This window comes from Urocitellus parryii, chromosome 12, assembly GCF_045843805.1.
Source record: "Urocitellus parryii isolate mUroPar1 chromosome 12, mUroPar1.hap1, whole genome shotgun sequence".
NCBI classification, from domain to species: Eukaryota; Metazoa; Chordata; class Mammalia; order Rodentia; family Sciuridae; genus Urocitellus; species Urocitellus parryii.
The window spans coordinates 17958868-17976987 of record NC_135542.1 but is presented as its reverse complement, the minus strand read 5'-3'; the positions used below and the strand labels follow the sequence as shown (position 1 = coordinate 17976987).

At 55.4% G+C, this 18120-nt stretch overlaps 1 protein-coding gene across 2 annotated transcripts in view; it reads right to left on the bottom strand.

Annotated features, from left to right (window-relative positions):
- Window positions 1-547: 547 nt before the first annotated feature.
- Bcl2l11 (BCL2 like 11) overlaps window positions 548-18120 on the bottom strand; it is a 31837-nt gene continuing 14264 nt past the window's right edge. For both annotated transcript variants that reach the window (XM_026381754.2, XM_026381755.2), the window contains 2 exons: window positions 11562-11671; window positions 548-2156 (listed from right to left, as the gene is read on the bottom strand). In XM_026381754.2, coding sequence (XP_026237539.1) covers window positions 2061-2156; window positions 11562-11671 — 206 coding nt within the window. In that variant the 3' untranslated portion in view covers window positions 548-2060. The remainder of the gene's footprint in view (window positions 2157-11561; window positions 11672-18120) is intronic.

Here is an 18120-nt window from a genome sequence, read left to right as displayed (position 1 = left end):
CCATCTCTCCACGCTCGGGTGCTGGCATCCTGGTAGCCTTTGCCATGCACAGGCTGAAGCCTCTCCTCCGAGCTGCTCCTGCCAGCCTGGAGGCCAGGCTGTAACCTGGCTAGCACCAAGCATGATGGTACCGCCTTGGGCACCTGTCCCAGGGAGCCACAGGGCTGAGGAGACATAAAGTGCTCCGGTCCGAGAGACTGGCACATGAGCACAGAGACCTGGGAGGCGGGCGGCCCAGAACCAGATACATCTTTGGTGTGTGTGTGTGTGTGTGTGTGTGTGTGTGTGTGTGTCCGTCCAGCAGGGTTGCAGCCGCAATCCCCACCCCACCTTGCAACCGTGGGCTGCACCTGTGACCACAGGGGGCTCAAGACACATCAGGAGACAAGCTGTGCTCCCACACAGCTTTCAAGATTTAAAAGGAATAATATTTGGAATCAGATCATCTCTACTTAAAGAAAAAAGCATATAGGCAATATATATATATATATATATATATATATATATATATATATATATATGTATGTATATATATGTCTGTACACGTATATCTACACACATACACAAAAACCTGGGAAGTAACAGAAGAATGATTTTCCACTTAATGTGACCACACTGGTCCTCTACCTGGCAGAAGCAAGAGCCAGAGCTGTTGGCACTGCTGATGTATTTGGAAAACTCATCCACTCCTTTTAGAAAAGCTATTTCATGATTTGAGATTTTGAAACTTTTAAGAATCCCAGGGTTTGCAGCCCCACCCCATTTGGGTCTTTCCTGGGTCTCCCTGGTTTTCCTGCTTCTGAAATGACTGACCGATGGCTTCAGATGTGCTGTGATCCCAGGGGACAGTAGGGGCAGGCAGAGAGCGCGCCCCTCAGAGGTGGAGGCCAGGTGCACCGACACCGACCCAACTGGCCTAAGAAAACGGGAAAAGCAAAACTTTCAGAAGGCTCAGGGGACACCCTGGACTCTGCCCGGGGGTGCGGTGCAAAACAGAATGAAGCTGCTCTTCCAAGGCAGGCTAGAAGGAGCAGGCACTGAGGCAGTACCATAGGCCAGGAGGAGGCCAGCAGGCAGAGTTGCAGCCAGGCTGGCAGCATATTGGCATGTGGCTCCCCTGGGCCGGATGGCCATGGGACGGCTCTCCCTCTCCAGAACACTCCAGGACAAGTCCCTGTAAACCAAGGGGACCAACATGGCACCCCCAACTGGCCAGGTGCCACCTCCTGCTCTGACCAATGATGCTTCGCCTTGAACCAAACCTGCACATCAGCATCCAGATGGACTGGGGCTGCCTCACCACTGACCGGGAAAGACACACCAAAATAGTCGGAAATGTTGCCGCAGAGGCAGCTGAGTTGAAGGAAGTAAACAAATATTTACAAAGCAGGTGAGGCCGGCCAAGGGACAGCAGGTCCCTTGCCCCCTGCCCAGTTCCATTTTATAAGAACAACTTTTGATTTTAATGATCAAAAAAAGAAAAAAGAAATCTCAAAAGTCAACGGTAGGGGAAGGAGGGAGCCCATCACACCTCTCCCTGTTAAAAAATTCTGTACAGTATTTTCTAAAAATAAACTAAGGCAGCTTTATAAACTAGCTGGCTCAGTTTCCACTGCAAGGTTTAGATAATCCTCTGAGATAGGGAATAAGTTCTTAAAATTTTAGTACAAAAAAAAAATCATTCACAAGTTGGTTAAAAAGTTTCCATTTCCTTTGTGAAAAAAAACCTGTTCTTACTGCAGGAGGTGGGAAAGCCACGACATGTAAACACCCTTCTGCAGACAATCCTGCTCCAAGAACCACGGTTTCTGCATTAAAAAGGAATCCTCCCACATTTACATTCACAGCAACTTCCACAGACACGCACAGGCGCAGTGCGGAGCCACACGATGCAAGGTCAAGTCCACCCGCCGGGGACACAGGGTCTTCTGCGCTGTCCCGCCCTCCGCGCCGCGGGAAGAACGCTGGGCTGGCTGCACAGCGGGGTTGGGGACGCGGGGCTTGGCTTGGCCCTCCCTGGGAGCGAAGAGTCCGCGCGTGTCCGGCTCCGGGAGACCCCGTCAGTGCATCCTCCACACCAGGCGGATGATGCAACGCAACAGGCGCAAGATAACCATTTGGGGGCGGTCTTCAGGTTGGTAATTATTAAAAAATACCTGAAACACAAAAGCAAAGCTTCTCAGTGTCCGTCTGCTTTTGGGTGCCGGTGTTGAGTGGACCACCCGCCCTCCTTAGTCACTGCAAGGCCCCTGAGGGCCTCCTGGAGTGCCAACCCCGCGAGACTGCTGGGGGGCATTTCCAGCCCCTGCAGAGGACCACCCTCACGCAGGGCAGGCCTGCCAAGTGGCTGCCTTAGGACAGGGGTGTAAAGCAACCAACGGACACTGTGCTGGACAGCGGGTGGCAAAGCTTCCCGCGGGGGCAGCTTGGAAACCAGGTCCTCTGAGGAGGGCACATCCGGTACTGGGTAGCCTGAGGAACCACGTGCACCTGCATATGGACATCCCATGTCACCGACTCCCTCAAAGGTGAATTGCTGGTAGCTGTAATTTATGAAACCAGTGATTTGCCCTAAGAAGCTAAATGAAGGGGCGCGAGCATGTGCCGTGCCCTGCTGCCCAGCAGCTCGGTGGATAAACACCAAGGCCGAAGCCCATGGTCAGATGCCGGGCCCACCGCCCACCCTCACCCAGGAGCAAAGACCAAGTGAGGACAGAAGAAAGGCCACTTGCAGAGGACACTGCAGATCACTTCTAGCCTCAGAGGCTCACTCAGGTCTTCAGAGTGCCCACTCCAGGTCCATCTCTTTACAGGTGACCACGAGGGGCTGACACACGGCAGCCCAAGTTGACACCAGGAGGGGCATCCTGGTTCACATCCAAGTCAGAAAGTGGCCCTGCCCTTCCTAGTGACCAATCTTAGCAGACCCCACTGGCCCTACAGCCCCAGAAATTTGCTTCCAGGGTTTTGTCCTGGGAGCCACCGGCCAAGAGCCAGGCTAAGCCGATGGCCCGCTCAGGACCCCAGCTGCAGGTGCCCGCGCACCACAGCCTTCGATAAGCCAGGGCATTTCCCGCTTCCTTCCATAACAAGACGGAGGAAACCAGCCCTGTCAGGAGGCCTGCAGACGGCTCCGTAACCACAGTCTGCGATTTTTATCACTGTACACACAGATTGCTTTGTTTTGATTTAACTTTCAAAATTACTTTGCTCCTTCTGTGTGAGAATAATTTAGGGGAAGGTTAATTTTGGTGCAGACTAATATTAATGGGTTGAAAGAGGCTTATTCAAAATAAAACCGCAACTCGCTGACGGGAAGCAGGCGTGCTGACAGGCTGGGCCATCGGCCCCGGAGGGAGCCTCAGGCCTACCTGGGGCCACTCTGTCTTCAGAGTGACCAGAGGATGGGCTGATGGGTGTCCATGGTCAAAATGACACCAAAGGGCCACCCACGGGACAGGCCTGTTTACACTGGCAGGCTCCAGGTCCCAGTCCTGGCGGTATTTGAGGACAGGTGAAGGATGGTGGCTGTGACCTTGGGTAAGGAGTCACATCAAGGGCTATTTGGACACAGGTGGGGAGAGCCAAGGTGTATGTGTGGGGGGCATTTTGGTGACAGGAAGGCCCAGGTCCCTGACCAGCGAGGCCATGCGGCAGCCACTCCTCCTGCCCTCTGAGGTGGTGGGCATGACTCATGGCACACACTTCCACAAGTGAGCAATCGCTCCTGGGTGATGTTCAATGGAAGAAGCCATGAGCACTGACTCACGGTGGTGCCAGCCCAGTGGCCCCCGACAGCTGGCACAGCGCTCAAGTGGCTGCTGGCCCAGGGTGTGGCCCACGACTGGCTCAGGGTCAGGGAAAGGGAGCTGCAGCGGGTGAGGACGAGAACCAGGTCCCAACTGCTCCAAGTCCTGCACGGGGCCAGCCATGGCAGCCAGCTCAAACCCGCACACCTGTGTGAGCTCCTGCAGCTGCGGCTGAGCCTTGGTCTGGGTGTTGGAGGGCGAGGAGTTCAAAGCCATGGACCAACCCGAGGTGGACCGCACTGGCAGGAGGCTAAGGCATGTGCACCCCTGGTTCTGACCAAAGCAACACCCCCGGGCTGGAATGTGCCTAGGGGCAGGGCCTGCCAAGCACCGCGGGGTGGGGCCACCAGTTAAAAGCCAACATGGCGGTGGGATCTGCCCTGCGACCTGTGGAGCGATGGCTTCTGGTGCGTGGCGCAGGGCTGGAGGGCAACAGATGCACCGAGAGAGAGTGGCAGGGCTAGATCCCCTCCCTGGGCTGGGTCCATGCCAGCCTCTTGCATGGCTCTCAGGAGGCATCTGAGTGCTCAGCACAGGTTGAGCTTCCTCTCGTAGCAAGGAGTGTCAAGCCAGTTCCCCAGGTCCTGTGAGGGGACCTGCAGGCCTGACCATGGCCCCCGTTAGCACGAGATAACAAACAGGAAGCCACCCCAGGACATCATGGGGGTAAATGAGATGACAGAGACACTGGCCAGGACGGCAGGGCAGCCAGGACAGAGACCAGGTGGACAGGGCGAGCAACAGGGCACGAGGAACAGTATTGGCTTCTCATAATGAGGGGGGAAGGCTGGGGCAGGGCTGCCAGCTCTTCTGGCCAGCAGGGGAGCACTGCGCCCAGGGATGCCCAGGGCAGTCGGCATGGCTGCAGACCCTGCCCCGAGCCATCCTCCAGCTGCACCCGAGCAGTACCACGGCATCCAGCTACACCTCCTCGTCCAAGAGCTGCCCACACGCCAGTCCTGCAGACTGTGTACCCGGTCTGGGGTCAGAAGAATGGTTCACTGCCATCACTGAAGGAAATGAGTCTTCAAAACAGTCCTACGAGGTGAGTAGCACTCCCCATGCTACAAGTGGCTGGAGGTGTCAGAGCAGGACAGGACAGGACAGGTGCCTGGAGCCCTCTCTCCTGCCATGGCACACGCCACCTAGGACCACAGCCAGCTCCCACGATGGAGAACAAGGATGCTGGCAGGCCCAGGCCAGGAAAAGAGTGCAGGGTGACCCTGGGGCCAGCCAGCCCCTCTGGCCACACTAGGAGCCTGGTTTGGGGGAGGGTGGCCGCTCCTCAGAGCTGGAGGAAGCCTCGCCTTAGTTTAAAGGAGGCCTCGGCCAGTGCCTGAGTGAGGATGGAAGCCCACCAAGTGACTCAGACCTCGGCAGGACCAAGCCACCAGGCTGTGCTCCAACGGCAGGGCCAAAACCCACTGGGCCAGACACTCAGAAAGTGCAACAGACACGTACACTCAGCAGGCTTGGGGGGATGACGGTAAAACAGACACAGATGTGCACAGTGAAATGAAAATGAAGTTTAAGAGATCAGAAATGACATCAGGAAGGGGAGACTTACCCCAAGAACCAGAGCAAGGTTTGTGGTACCAGAGCCTGAGCCTAGGTATGAGTTTCCTGGCAGTCAAAGGAACAAGGGAAACCTGACAGTCTCTTCATCGTTGAAACTAACCCATTCAAAACTTGCTTCATATGCAATTTCAAGACTGAATGTCTACAATGTCCTGAACATATTGTTTGTTTTTTTTTAATGTATTTATCTTGAAAAGTCAACATGTTATAGGGGACCGGGTTTGGACTGTGAGACCAGGAGGAACTTAATGGTGTCTGACCTCCAGACTGAGGATGAGCGTCCAGGAGCCTGAGAACGTGGGGCCTTCAACAGCACCTTCCAGGGCACAGCGGCACCACGGTCCCTCTGCCTTCCCATCACCCAACTGTCAGTACTTGACCCAGGAGAAAAGGGCTAGCGTGTGAGGAGCAACCCGAGGGCCTTCTCTGCATTTTCAGGCCGAGAACCCTGGTCCCACGCCATCTCTGGTTTCAGGGCTGCTGCCACAATGTATGCGAAGACCAAACTCACCATCTGTCACCAAGGAAACGGGCATTTACATAGCTGGTGCCCAACAGCTGAGGCAGCAGCCCTGCGGGGGAGGCGGGGGCCCCAGGTGGTGCCACAGACTGGAAACACTGTCTGTGAACCAACTCTAATTCTCCTTCTGATCATCATTTAAAGAAACTCCTCTGGCTGCGGCCTTTCTGCAGCTCAGCCTGGGGCTGCCCGTGCTGGACGCTCTTTGGGCGGCAAGGCCTTTTTCTTACTCAGTGGTATCAGCTTACGGGAGCCCCCAGGGCCAGCGCTGGCCAGATTGGACGAGCCACCACCACCAGCTCTGCAGCACAGAGAGCCAGAGCCAATTCTCACGGCCGGCTGTGAGGCTCCAGTGGGTGAGACATTCAATTCAGAGCATAAATGCACCATCCTGAAGGCCCAGCCTCAGATAAATGCCAAGCAAGAAGCAGCACACGCTGACCATAGCCGGGACTCTGGGCTCAGGTCGAGGAGACGCGCAAGATGCTTCTGCAGAGGCGCCAAGCCTTGCTGTGTATCTTCATTTCCTCCTCCAGAGATTAAAAAATAACCCCAGGGAGACTCCCTCCAGCTCCTCCAGCACCTGCATCTCTGCATGGTCATGCTCAGCCTGAGGTCCCCAGTGCCAGGCGCCCTGCAGGTGCAGCACCTGCCTGGCTGAGGGGACCAGGCACACAGCGTGGTGCTACGAAGCACTTACTAGTGACGTCCGGGTGCCCTTTACACACCCCGGGACCCATCTCCTCACATCTGCCCACAGCAGGCATGGCCATGCAGCAGGGCCGAGCACCCACCTGCTGCCAGAGCAGGTGCAGAGCAGAGGCAGGTGGAGGCCACCCAAGAGGTGTCAGAGTGAATGGCAGTGACGACAAGGGATGCTCTATCTCTAAATGTCCCCCTTGAACCTTCTGCATGATGCACACCCAGGCCTCCTTCAGGGAAGGGGCGTGCCAGGCTTAAGATCCGACCCCTGAGCCTGAGCTTCTCCAGGAGGGGGTTCTCCGAGTGCCCTGTCCCCAAGTCACAGAAAGCCTGTGTTCAGCAAGGCAGGGAAGGACCTGTGCTGAGTACCTGAACAGTTCTTCAATGTCTCAGGGAAACTAAGTTAAGTGCTCGTCACCTTCTTGGCACGGCACTGCCAACCCTGGTGCTGCGTCACAGGTAAGGGGCAGCCTCTGCCAGGAACCGCAGACACACACTGGAGAGAGCAGCCGTCTCTGCTTCCAGCCAGGTGGAGTCTGTGTGTCAGAGCTCACGTGGGGACCATACGTCCTGCTTCCGCAGACAGCAACAGAAAGCACCCCTTTTATCAATCCCCAGTGTTCCGTAGAAGGCCTCCAAAGCACGCTGCCCAGGACACACACCTCTGGTCTGTGCAGTGTGTGACTCACTGCGCAGGCCACTGAGGGCCTCTTCCTGCACCTGATCTTCAGAGCCACGGATTTCCAAAGGCGGGAGACAGCACACAGCATCTTACTTCTTTGAAGGTGAGTGACCCTCGATGGCAGGCTCACACCATCACAGGGGGCCAAGGCACGAACATGGCAGTCAGACTTGCTCACTCAAACCCACTGGCGGGCCACCCCCCTCCCCCCATTCAGGGCCACACTCCGGTCCTCTTGTGCTCCAGCCGATCCCCACAGGCACAGGCCCAGACGGGGCATAGGCAGTGAGAGCCACACACCTCACTGCCATGGTCAGACCCCAAGGGCCTCTGCTCCCCACCCCTCTATGGAAGCCATTGTCACAGGTGTCCACTGCAGCCCACTGTCCCCAAGTCACTGCTGACAGCAGTCTCCCTGCACAGGGACTCTAGCTGGACAAAATGAATGTGAGGCACAGACAAAGTCACAGGGGAGCCAGGCCCGGTGCTGCACACCTGTGATCCCAGCAGCTGGGGAGGCTGAGGCAGGAGGATATAAAGTTCAAAGCCAGCCTCAGCAATTAATGAGGCCTTAAGCAATGGGGGAGACTTGTTAATAAAAAAGGCAAAGGGCTGGGGCTGGGGCTCAGTGGTTAAGTGCCCCTGGCTCAATCCCCAGCCCTGGGGGGAATCAGCCCCAGGGAACACAGAGCCAGCTTCAGCGCTGGGAGGGGTGGCAAGGCTGGGTGCAGTCTGGTCCAGTGACTTCAAGAACAGACCTTCATGTCTGCGGGGCCCAGCACCCCTCGACACCCTTGGACTGCAGCCTCAGCCCACAGCTGAGATACCCATCAAGTGGACACAACTCTAGAGGACCACGTCCTGCAGGTGAGCTGGCCCCAGGCTCACAGGTTCTGGCCAAGGGAGGAGCCAGGGAAGGCTGTTGGAGGACAGCAGGACCAGTCTTGTGTGATGCTCCACCCACGGGCAAGGAGGCTGAGGAGGCCAGAGAGGGCGAGGCGCAGGCTGCGGACATGCCGTCCACGGCACCACTCTGCGAAGGGCAAGACACTTGCATCCCCACAAATTCCAAAATGCAGCCGGCTCCTCTAGATGTCTCTTCCCTTAGGCCCAGGGACAGCCCTGTGTCCCTGGCTTCTCCACAGTCCTGGTTGGCCCCTGTGAGTCCCCAGTGCCTGCCTCCCTGGGAGCGGGCGGTCGCACACCACGTGGGGGCAGCTCGCTGCGTGTCGGGTGCCTGTCAGGAGCCCCATGGCCTCCCCAGGGCTCAGGCTGTGCCACACAGCATGGCCACCAAGGCCCCAGACTGCTGCCTCGGCCCAGACACCAAGAAGGCGAGCTTCAGGCGTAAAACCCACCGGGTACAACCAGAAGCCACCCATCAAGACACAAACTAAACAAAAACAAGGGAGAGCCAAGGTCTGTCCCTTTCCATGGTCTCTGCTCCTGTTGGTGAAAGTCCTCGCACCGTAGCAGAAGACACCCTCAGACCCACGGCATCCACCCCAGAGCAGCACAGGGACGACCCACAGGGCTTCCTCAGAAACGCGAAACCAAGCCTCACGGCGTGGACATGCCAGGCAAGCCAGATGCAGGGATCTGTGAACCAGAACTGCCGATCCTTCTGATACGTCACTGTCACGAGAGACTGAGGAGGACCTAAACGAACGAAGCCAGGGGCTGACACAGAAATCCAATGCACCATCCTCGAACAGATCCAGGACTGCAGAATATCCTGTGATCTGGGGGCGGGGAGGCAAGGCTAAAACGACGTCCTTGTCAGGACACCTGACCAGTTCACAGTCCAGCACTGAACAGGAGCTCCTCCTGACCACGGCCACACCATGCTCCATGGAGAGTGCTTCAACTCTGAGGAAACGTGCTCAGGAACAAGGAATGGGGGCAGCAGCATCACCCAGGGAACAGTGTGCTCGGGAATCGAGAGGGAGGACATCCAGGCCACCAGACCAAGGGCTCTTCCTGGCTTCACGATGGCAGACCCCCAGGGCTCTGTTTCCCCTTTTCTTTTGGTACCAGGGATTGAACCCGGGGGGCACTTAACCACTCAACCACATCCCCAGCCCTTTCTAGTTGCCCCAAATCCCCGTGTTGTGGAGGTCCGAGGGAAGGGTCGGGTGCTGGGTGCAGGCTGCCCTGTGCCCGGCCTCACCTGCAGGGTTCCGCTTCACAGCTGCGTCTCCGTCCCCACTCGCCCCAGGACCACCCCTGCACCTCTCCAACAGGAGAGGGCGGATGGACGCTGGCTCAAGCCAGGCCCTGCACCGGGACCAAGGCCTGAGAAAGGGCACACAGGGCACCGAGCCAGACAGACCCAGGTGCTCAAGGAGCCCAAGGCCAGCGGGAAAGCCACGGGCAGCAGCCGGCCAAGAGGCCAGGGCACCCCAGTGGGGATGGTGGGGAGAGCCCCTCCGGCTTCCCCCCACGTCTGGCAGGCCTTCAACGACGGCCCACTGGGCAATGGCAGACAATGGCTGTCTTAGTCTGACAGCTACCACTGCGGCCAGCTGTGGCCCGGGGCCACTGTGTCACTGTGCAGCTTTGGAGGCTGGTGTTTTGAACTGGCTATTCATAAAATCTGGAGAACGTACTAGCCCTTCTTTTAAAAAAAGTTAGATTGCAATCCAGGAAGCTATCCCTACTCTACCCGACATCCCAGCGCAGTGAGAGTCCTTTCTCAGCAACGGCTTCATGGCATGGGGTAATTAAGATGTGCAAAATAAGTGCAGGGTGACAAAATCCTACAAGTAGTGTGACACACCCACTGTAAAGTCACTTTATGACAAGCAGGAGGACAACAGGGCACCTATCAGGAGACACAGCCCCTTTAACACACTGGCCCATCAGAATGAAGGGCCCTGGGAGGGGAGGTGGTACCCATGGCAGGTGCTGCTGCCGCCTCCGTGGTGCCAGTGTGACAAGGATGACCCCACAGCCTGCCTCATTTGCACATGAGCCCATGACTCACCTCCAACAGCTTTTGCAGGGGATGGCCATGGTGGCACTCTGAGGCCCCACCTGGCCCTGCGTCTCATTATAGACCCTCACGGTGCCCTGCAGAGGCTGGCTTCTGTGCCCCAAGTTTAAGAGACACCTTCACGAACCCTCCTGAACACCCTGGTCCCCAAGCCCCCATCCAGCCACAGGAATAGGAGCCACGCTGGCTGTGGCTGTGCAGAGCCCCAGCACAGCGAGGCCTCCCAGGGCACCAGGGCCAGCGCCTTGTCCTCAGCAGCCACACCAAGGTCAGATGCGGCCCTGAGAGCATTTGCAAGCCTCTATGAGATGGGGGAGGGGGACAGACACGCATGAGGCTGGTTCATTACTTGGGCACAGAGGTGACTCATGCCCATCAGAAACGACCTAACACAAGCCCAGAGTCAGGACTGGGGGGTATCCAGCTACTCTCCGGAAGGGACCCCGTCCTCCCCTCCTCAGCATGAGGACCGCCTGCGTACACTGTGGTCCAGACGAACACAGCAGCACCAAAATGCCTTCAGAGAACACATCAGAGGCAGACTAAAACTACTTTAAGGACACACTGCTTCTACGGAAGATACGCAGTCCAGTTTTTCTGTAACTTGGGCCACTGATTAATGGCTTCTCGATATATTTCAACAAACAAGCCGGTGGCGGACGCCTGTGATCCCAGCAACTTTGGAAGCTGAGGCAGGGGGATCACAAGGTCGAGTCCAGCCTCAGCTTATGGAGACCGTCTTAAAAAATAAAAAGGGTTGGGGATGTGGCTCAGTGGTTAAGTACCCCTGGGTTCGATTCTCAGTGCCCATAAAAAAAATAAATAAAAACAAAGTGCAAGGACAGCAACAGGGGTAGAGAGGACAACGCTTCCTGCTGTGACGTAGGCAGTTACAGGTCACGGGAGTCTCCGATGGGTGCTGGCGCTGTTCCCCAGGACCAAGCACCGTGGTGCCAACTGAGCTCAACTGCGACCCAAGCTGCAGAGGGAGTGCAGCAGCTTGGCATGTGGGCTGGCAGCTCGCTCCCCCGGTAACTGGGCCCTGGAGCTCATGACCCTCAGCTCGGGGTTGTCGGTCTCTGCTCCTAACACCCCTGCAGCCCACATCTGTCTTATGTGTGGCCATCACCGAGTTCAGCCTAGAGCCATGGCAAGCGGGAAAGGGGAGCAGGCAAGACGTGGCAGGGCCTCCACTTCCAGAGTCAGCGGGGCTCCTGTCCCACTCGGTCTTTGCACGCAGGGCAGGGACAGGACAGGACGGGACGGCGACCTTACCCTCCGTGGGTAATACAGGTTAAACTCATCTCCGATTCGCCGCAGCTCCTGTGCAATCCAGATCTCCGGGCGCATGTCTGCAGGTTCTGCCTGAGACTCCCGCATGGAAGCTGCGGGGACAAACAGAACAGAGTTACACCGTGCGCGGTCCTCGTCCCCAGGATGCAAGCCCACTCCGTACACTCCGAGGCTCTGGACTCTCCAGAGCTACAACACGCATTCCGGATCACAGCGACAAGTCTGCTGTGGTTTTGGCCAAGGCATAAGAAATGCAGAATAAATTCCTGTCGTACAACTGGAAATTCAGATTTGCAGCAATTAAAAACATCCAGGCTCATGCATGCAGTCTTCATTGCAAGAGGATTCATGAACACCAAAGAAATCACACTGGGGGCACAGCGAGGGGCAGCCTCACCCAGGTTGCTAGAGGACCCAGGTTCCCTCCCCACTGCAAAAAAAAATAAATAAGTAAAATTACACACATACTCAGACACACACACACACACACACACACACACTTCTAAGTATATAAAAATAAATACCCTGAAAACAAACTACAATATAAAATCAGCATATCAGTAAGATGACGGTTTTGATCTTAAGGTAAAACTCCCAGGAATGTGTCAGCCACCACCTGAGAACTGAGCTGCAAGGGCTGTCTCTTCCAAAGCAAATCAAGAGGACACCGGAGCTGGTGGGCTGGCTGTCTGGAGGGAGGTTGGTGACACAGCAGCCAGTCCTCTACTGTACCACCCAGGGCCAAAGGAAAGCTCCTTGGTCCCGTCTCTACACTGATGCAGCCAATAAAGTGGGTCCGGGTGTGCAAACACCGCGCGGGGGAGGGAATGTTTTGGTCCAGGAGCAAAGGCTTTCTGAAAGGAGAAAGCAGAGGGCGGGTGGCCCTTTCATTAAGATGTCACTAACATTCACACCCAGCACATTCATCTGCTGCCTAACGTAACCATCAAGCCACCAGCAGCCAAAGGCAAGAGCAGAAACGTGAGCCGCCCCAGGACCAGCCATGCCTGCGGAAGGTGGTTTCCTTGTGCCTGCTCAGAGAGAAGGCTCCAGGAGGCCACCTGCAGCCCACAGCCAACTCTGTCCCTGAAAAGAAGCACACTGCACTCCAAAGCAATGAGAGGCATGCAGTGTCGATGACCTTGGGTTTCACAGTAACACGGCTTTGGGCTCTGCGTTTTGGTAGAAGGTCCACAAAACTGATACTGATTCCCAGATCCTACAGAAGCACAGAAAAGCCCTAAGTTTTTCCAGTTCTTAAAATCCTTACCCTATGACCTGTCCCAGAGCCCAGCTGTGTGCACTGACTCACGATCCCACAGAGATGAGGCCTAGGAGAGGCAGGCCCTCTATGCGCAGGTCACAGAGCCCAGCCCACAGCCATCTGCACTCTTGGGCAAGCCAGAGGATGCTGTTAAGGAAGCCCTGGCAGGGAATGCCAAGGCCCAGGCCGTGGGGCACAGGACAGGTGCGGTATGGCCCTGCCACCCACATCCAGCTATGCAAGAGTACTTAGCGCTTATTCACACAGATGTTCCCAGGTTTATCTATAAAGTCCATTAAATGAAATTTTAAAACAACTCAACTGGCGAAGGATGAACTTGAGAGTGGCCATGCTACTGGGTAAAGAGGCTGCAGGTCCTGCCGTTCCCTGGGGGTCAGCCCTTCAAGGGTTGATGCCTACACCCCAGCACTACTCAGCTTCCCATCCCATCAGCATCTGGGAAGGGCAGTGCTGACACTGAGCCTCTGCAGCCCGCCACCTCCTTGGCTCTGGGGACATTGGCAAGCAGACCCAGAGCCAAGCCTCTTCTACCCTGGAGTCAAACAAACACCAATCGTCATACAGTGCAATATTCGCACATAGCACAAAGTTGTGAAGCATAAAAATGCTACTCGGTGTTTACTACATGGAGAGATTGGTGACACCCAGTGTCCATGTGCTGCAATCGTTATTGGGTACAGGGACAGAGGAGGCCAAGCCCTGCTCCAGAGTTAAACACTGTTTCAGCTAGCTGCCAGGCACCTCTGGACGAGGGCATTTGTACTTTAGAGTTCTTTTAACGCAAAGCAAAGCAACCTCCCCTTTGACTTCCCGACCTGCAGACAGGCGACTCAGTTCTACCTAAGCCCTAGGTGAGGTTCAGAGGCTGCAGGATCACACCTGGCTGGCAACTCAAAGCACCAGAGGGCCTCTGTGTCAGAAGTGCTTATCAAGCTGCACAGGAGCAAATTAACCAAGCCTGCAGCCAACCCTGCAGCCAACTATGGCTCCCCAAGGGCCAAACTCAACTTGATTATCTTAAAGATAAGTGCTCTGCTACTTTTTGGGAGAAAGAGATAAGCAAATGGCTTGTCTCTTCCACAGAAAGGAAAGTTTACTTGCTGTCGTTCCTCAGCTCAAATAAACACAGATGTAAACAGATCCTGGAGGTCTGGGTCTGGCGCTGAGACCCGGAGGGCAAGGGCGCAGCCCCTGAAAATACTTCACAAAGGGTGAGAAATGATGGGGGCACCCTGGGGCCCCTGATTTGAGTCTTCTAAGAGCATTTAAGAGCAGGAAAGTAGTACTAACCAAAGATGAAGGTTTACTCCAGGCTTAGCACAGTTTCTGGCAATACCTATGGTTTAGTAAGTGAGCCATCAAGCATACTGGGGTGTGATTTTAAAAAGGTTAGGTAGAAATTCACAACGTAAATGACAATCTGTAGAGGGAACGTATCTGTCTGGGTTACTCTAACATAGCACCTATCATCTTTTTTAGTACTGTGGACTGACCCTAGGATCAGCGCTGGTAAGCACTCCGCCACTGAGCTGCACCCCTAATCCTTTTACTAAAATCACAATGGCCCACATCTTCTGGTGCCCAGATGACACGGTGGGATACCAAGCACATTTGAACTACAATCCGAGTGTGTTCACGGCTTCCTACTCCTCTACCTACGGTCCAAAAAATGGCCCTTTATCTGAAACTCAAGCTCTTAACGCTAAGTTGGAAGTTGCATTTTTAACTCAGAAAGCAATTTTACCCATACATACAAATTGCAAAGGGGAAATTCTGCTGAGGTGCGTTTTCACCCCCAGAACAGGGAGTTTCTCAAAAAAAACACTTGGCTCCATAAACCTGGCACTGAGCCTTCAAAACAAAAACCACATAAAATGTCAAGTGCTCGTACCGTAAGCTCATCAGCCATAACCTGCAGCCCCGGTGCCGACCGAGAGCCCCAGCCTGAGCCCAGGAACTTCCAGGCCACGGTTCCCTTCCTCCTGACCTGTAACTACAGCTACCAACAAGATGCACAGCGTGAGATTCGGGCAGCTCTGGTGAGAATGTCATGTCAACTGAATTTTCACCTAAACAAAAAATGATTTTTTTCTGAAATCGTGAAAAGTCTGGTAGCATCATTTCCTATGGCAAAATAGCAGGAGGCAAAATCAATCCACTTTCCTACACTGGCGGGGTGAGGGGTGGGGTGAGGGGCGGGCGTTTCCAATGCCAAGGGCCTTGGTGACTCAAAGATGCACGGACTTGGTTAAAGTGTTCGGGTTCAGCCACAGAACTATTTTCCCAAATCATAACGTAATTTAAGATCTTAAAAGCTCAGCAATTGAAAAAATTAATATCGTGGTTAAGTGGTTGATAGTGAAATCAGGCTGGGGCTTTCGCAAAGGGCTTTCTGTAGCGCTGCCAACCAGGGCAGGAAAATAAAAAACAAGACCGTCAATTCATAACGAGCTCCACGTCAGTCATGCTAAGCCTCTGACTTCTCAGAGCCCAGCGGCTCCAACACAGGTACGAATAGCAGGTGTTCAAAGGAGCTGAAGTCACCTCTGACACTGCCACTCTTTTACCCAGTGTCCTGACTGCAGGGTGCCAGATACCAAGGACCTGGGCGTGCAGGCCGGGAGTGCTCACAGGGGCAAAGTCTGGAGCAGGGTTGGTGAAAGCCACCACTTAGGGTCCGTCCCCTGCTGCTGGCGTTTCCAGTGCAGTGGACACCAAATAAAATTCAAAGGCAGGCACCCGCTGCACTGTCCGTGGTCAAGACTGGACTTCAGATTAATGGACATGCCCTAAACTATGGATTAATATCCCACTCAGAACAGAGACGGGATTTCTTGATGTCCAGAGACTGGAACGTGGGACTTTGAAGAAACAGGCATTTATTGTCAACAGAGAACACACTCGGCCAAACAGGCGTGCACTCTGCCTGGCACGTGGGCTGTGGGCTTGGTGTCCATCTCTACTGACCAGGGAGATTCTGAGCAAACCACCAGGGGCACAAAGGACCTTGAGAAAGACCATGACCCAAGGACTCCCACCAGCTCTGTACACTTCCAAGAGACAGTCACAGCTGCTCAGGAGACACTGGCCCTGCAGGTGACTCTGAAGCTCAATGTTCACTGGAGATAAAAATGCTGGAATGTTCATTCAACTCAACGGTTGGTTTACCGAAATACCTTCCTTGACTCAGTGCTAGCCACAGGTCACCAGAGGAGGGAAGCAAGCAGTCAGCCCATGAAGGTGGCCTGATGGAGCCTCTGGCTCTCCCATGGGCTGGCTGTCTTGTCCCCAATCCCTGTCAGCCATCAGAGCCTCCTGTCTGAAATCTGCACCTCCCGGGCTCTCGGGACACATAGGCCAGAGCCGGTCCCTCCAGTCCCCACCCGGCCCACTCTGACTGTGGCAGCTCACTTCTTGATAGAGCCACCCCCTTCCCTCCAAGCCACGGGATGAAATCAAAGCTGCCAGAAATACAAACAGAGCTTATGCAGGACCAGAACCCAGCGCGGCCCCCATCTGCCCTCCCCTGGTGCACATCTGTGGCGGACCTGGGCTGTCACATGAAAAAAAAGACTCGGCCTGAAAAACAGCTGCTAGGACAGAAGGCCACCAGTCCCGCAGCGCCCTGGGCAGAGCCGGCGGTGTGTGTTCACCTCTGGCTGTGCAGCCCGGAGCTAGGAACCTGCTCCCACCAAGCCCAGCGTGACCGTGAGGAAGTGCCAGTTGCCTGGCTCTGAAGTGGGCGGAAGGGAAACCAGCACTCCTGGGCGCTCCTCCCTCCCGCCCACAGCTGCTCCGCGGGCACCAGACTGGGGCGCTGTGCTTCCATTCACTCCTTATTCACACCTGAAGGCCCAGCCGGCTTTCCACCTGGGCTGTCCCCAACACACAAGCACGTTTACTAGAAGCTAAGGACATGCCAGGAGCATGCCCATATCCGTGGGCAATGCCTGTCTCCAAGGACATCCCTGACCAACCTATGAGGGCTGACCCAGCACCTGGCACCCCCGGGAGCCCTGGATGGGCAGCCTCCACTATGGAGGCCTCGTCTCCCAGCCCTCATGCCCACTCACAGGGCCAGATACCTCTCCTCAGGGCTGCAGTCAGCACTGAGAGGCAGGGCATGCACTACCACAGGGAACAGGAATGTCCCCCTCACCCCATGCCAGTCACGACTCTGCCCCCAGGACACGTGGCAGCCCATAAGCCCTCTGATTGCCAGCCTCCCGCACGGCTGCCTCCACATGTCCCAGGAAGCCCCTCTGTCACCATTCTGCCCCCCACCCCACGCACTCCCCTAAGCACTGTCCTCAGCAGTACTAGGGGATGACTTCCGGCACTGAGACTGGACAGGGCAGGACTTGGCATGCTGCTGCCCCTGGTTTCTCTGCACTCCCCCCAATCCCTGGACACTGGCTCACGTCTACAGCCTGACAACACTCTATTAAGAGGATGTGATCTTATTTGGAAAAAGTGAAAGTAACCTCCAGACTAAGGACAATTGAAACTCGACCTGAACTTGCTTCAGTAAAGATGTGAGCCCCCTGTCCCCTCTACTGACACAGCAGACAGTGCTTCCCTGGAAGATATAGGTCATCATATACTCCACCGGAACCACACCCATAAAGAAACGGCTTTGGAGACCCTTGGAAAGGAAATGTGACTCCACTCGTTAGTTCACTTGAGGTGATTCCTGAGGCGCCTCGTCCGTGAGAATCAGGAGTCACTACCTCCAGTGACTGTGAATCGCTTCCAGCCAAAAATCAGATCCCGAGGGAGGAGGGAATGAGAATTTAAACTACAAGTGTGAAAATGTCTGACTCCAGAGGTAAGTGTGCCCTGTGGCACACTCCAGATACCGCTGTTCAGGTCACAAAGATGCTACCCCTGTGTTCGGAGGGTTAATGGCTTCAACAGTTGTCCATAAAACACGCGTCTGTCCCAGTGAAGTGATGGCTCCCAGGATCCCCTTCATGAGCACCCCCAGGACAGGTGACATCCCACCACCAGGAACACAGGTGAATACATGCACCTCGATGACAAGAAGAAATCTTCTGGGAACTAAATAAACACACCTCGAAAGCAAGAAGGCGGCTTTGAGCAGGATCTGTGAGGTATACAGAGCTGGCCGGCCAAGAGCAGCGGAGCCGCGGTGCCCCTGTACCAACCTGGCACAGCCTGAGCGACTGCCTGCCTCCTGACCAGGCCAGCCCCAGGCCTGGTCTGCAAATCCCAGATGTTAGATAAATGACGGTG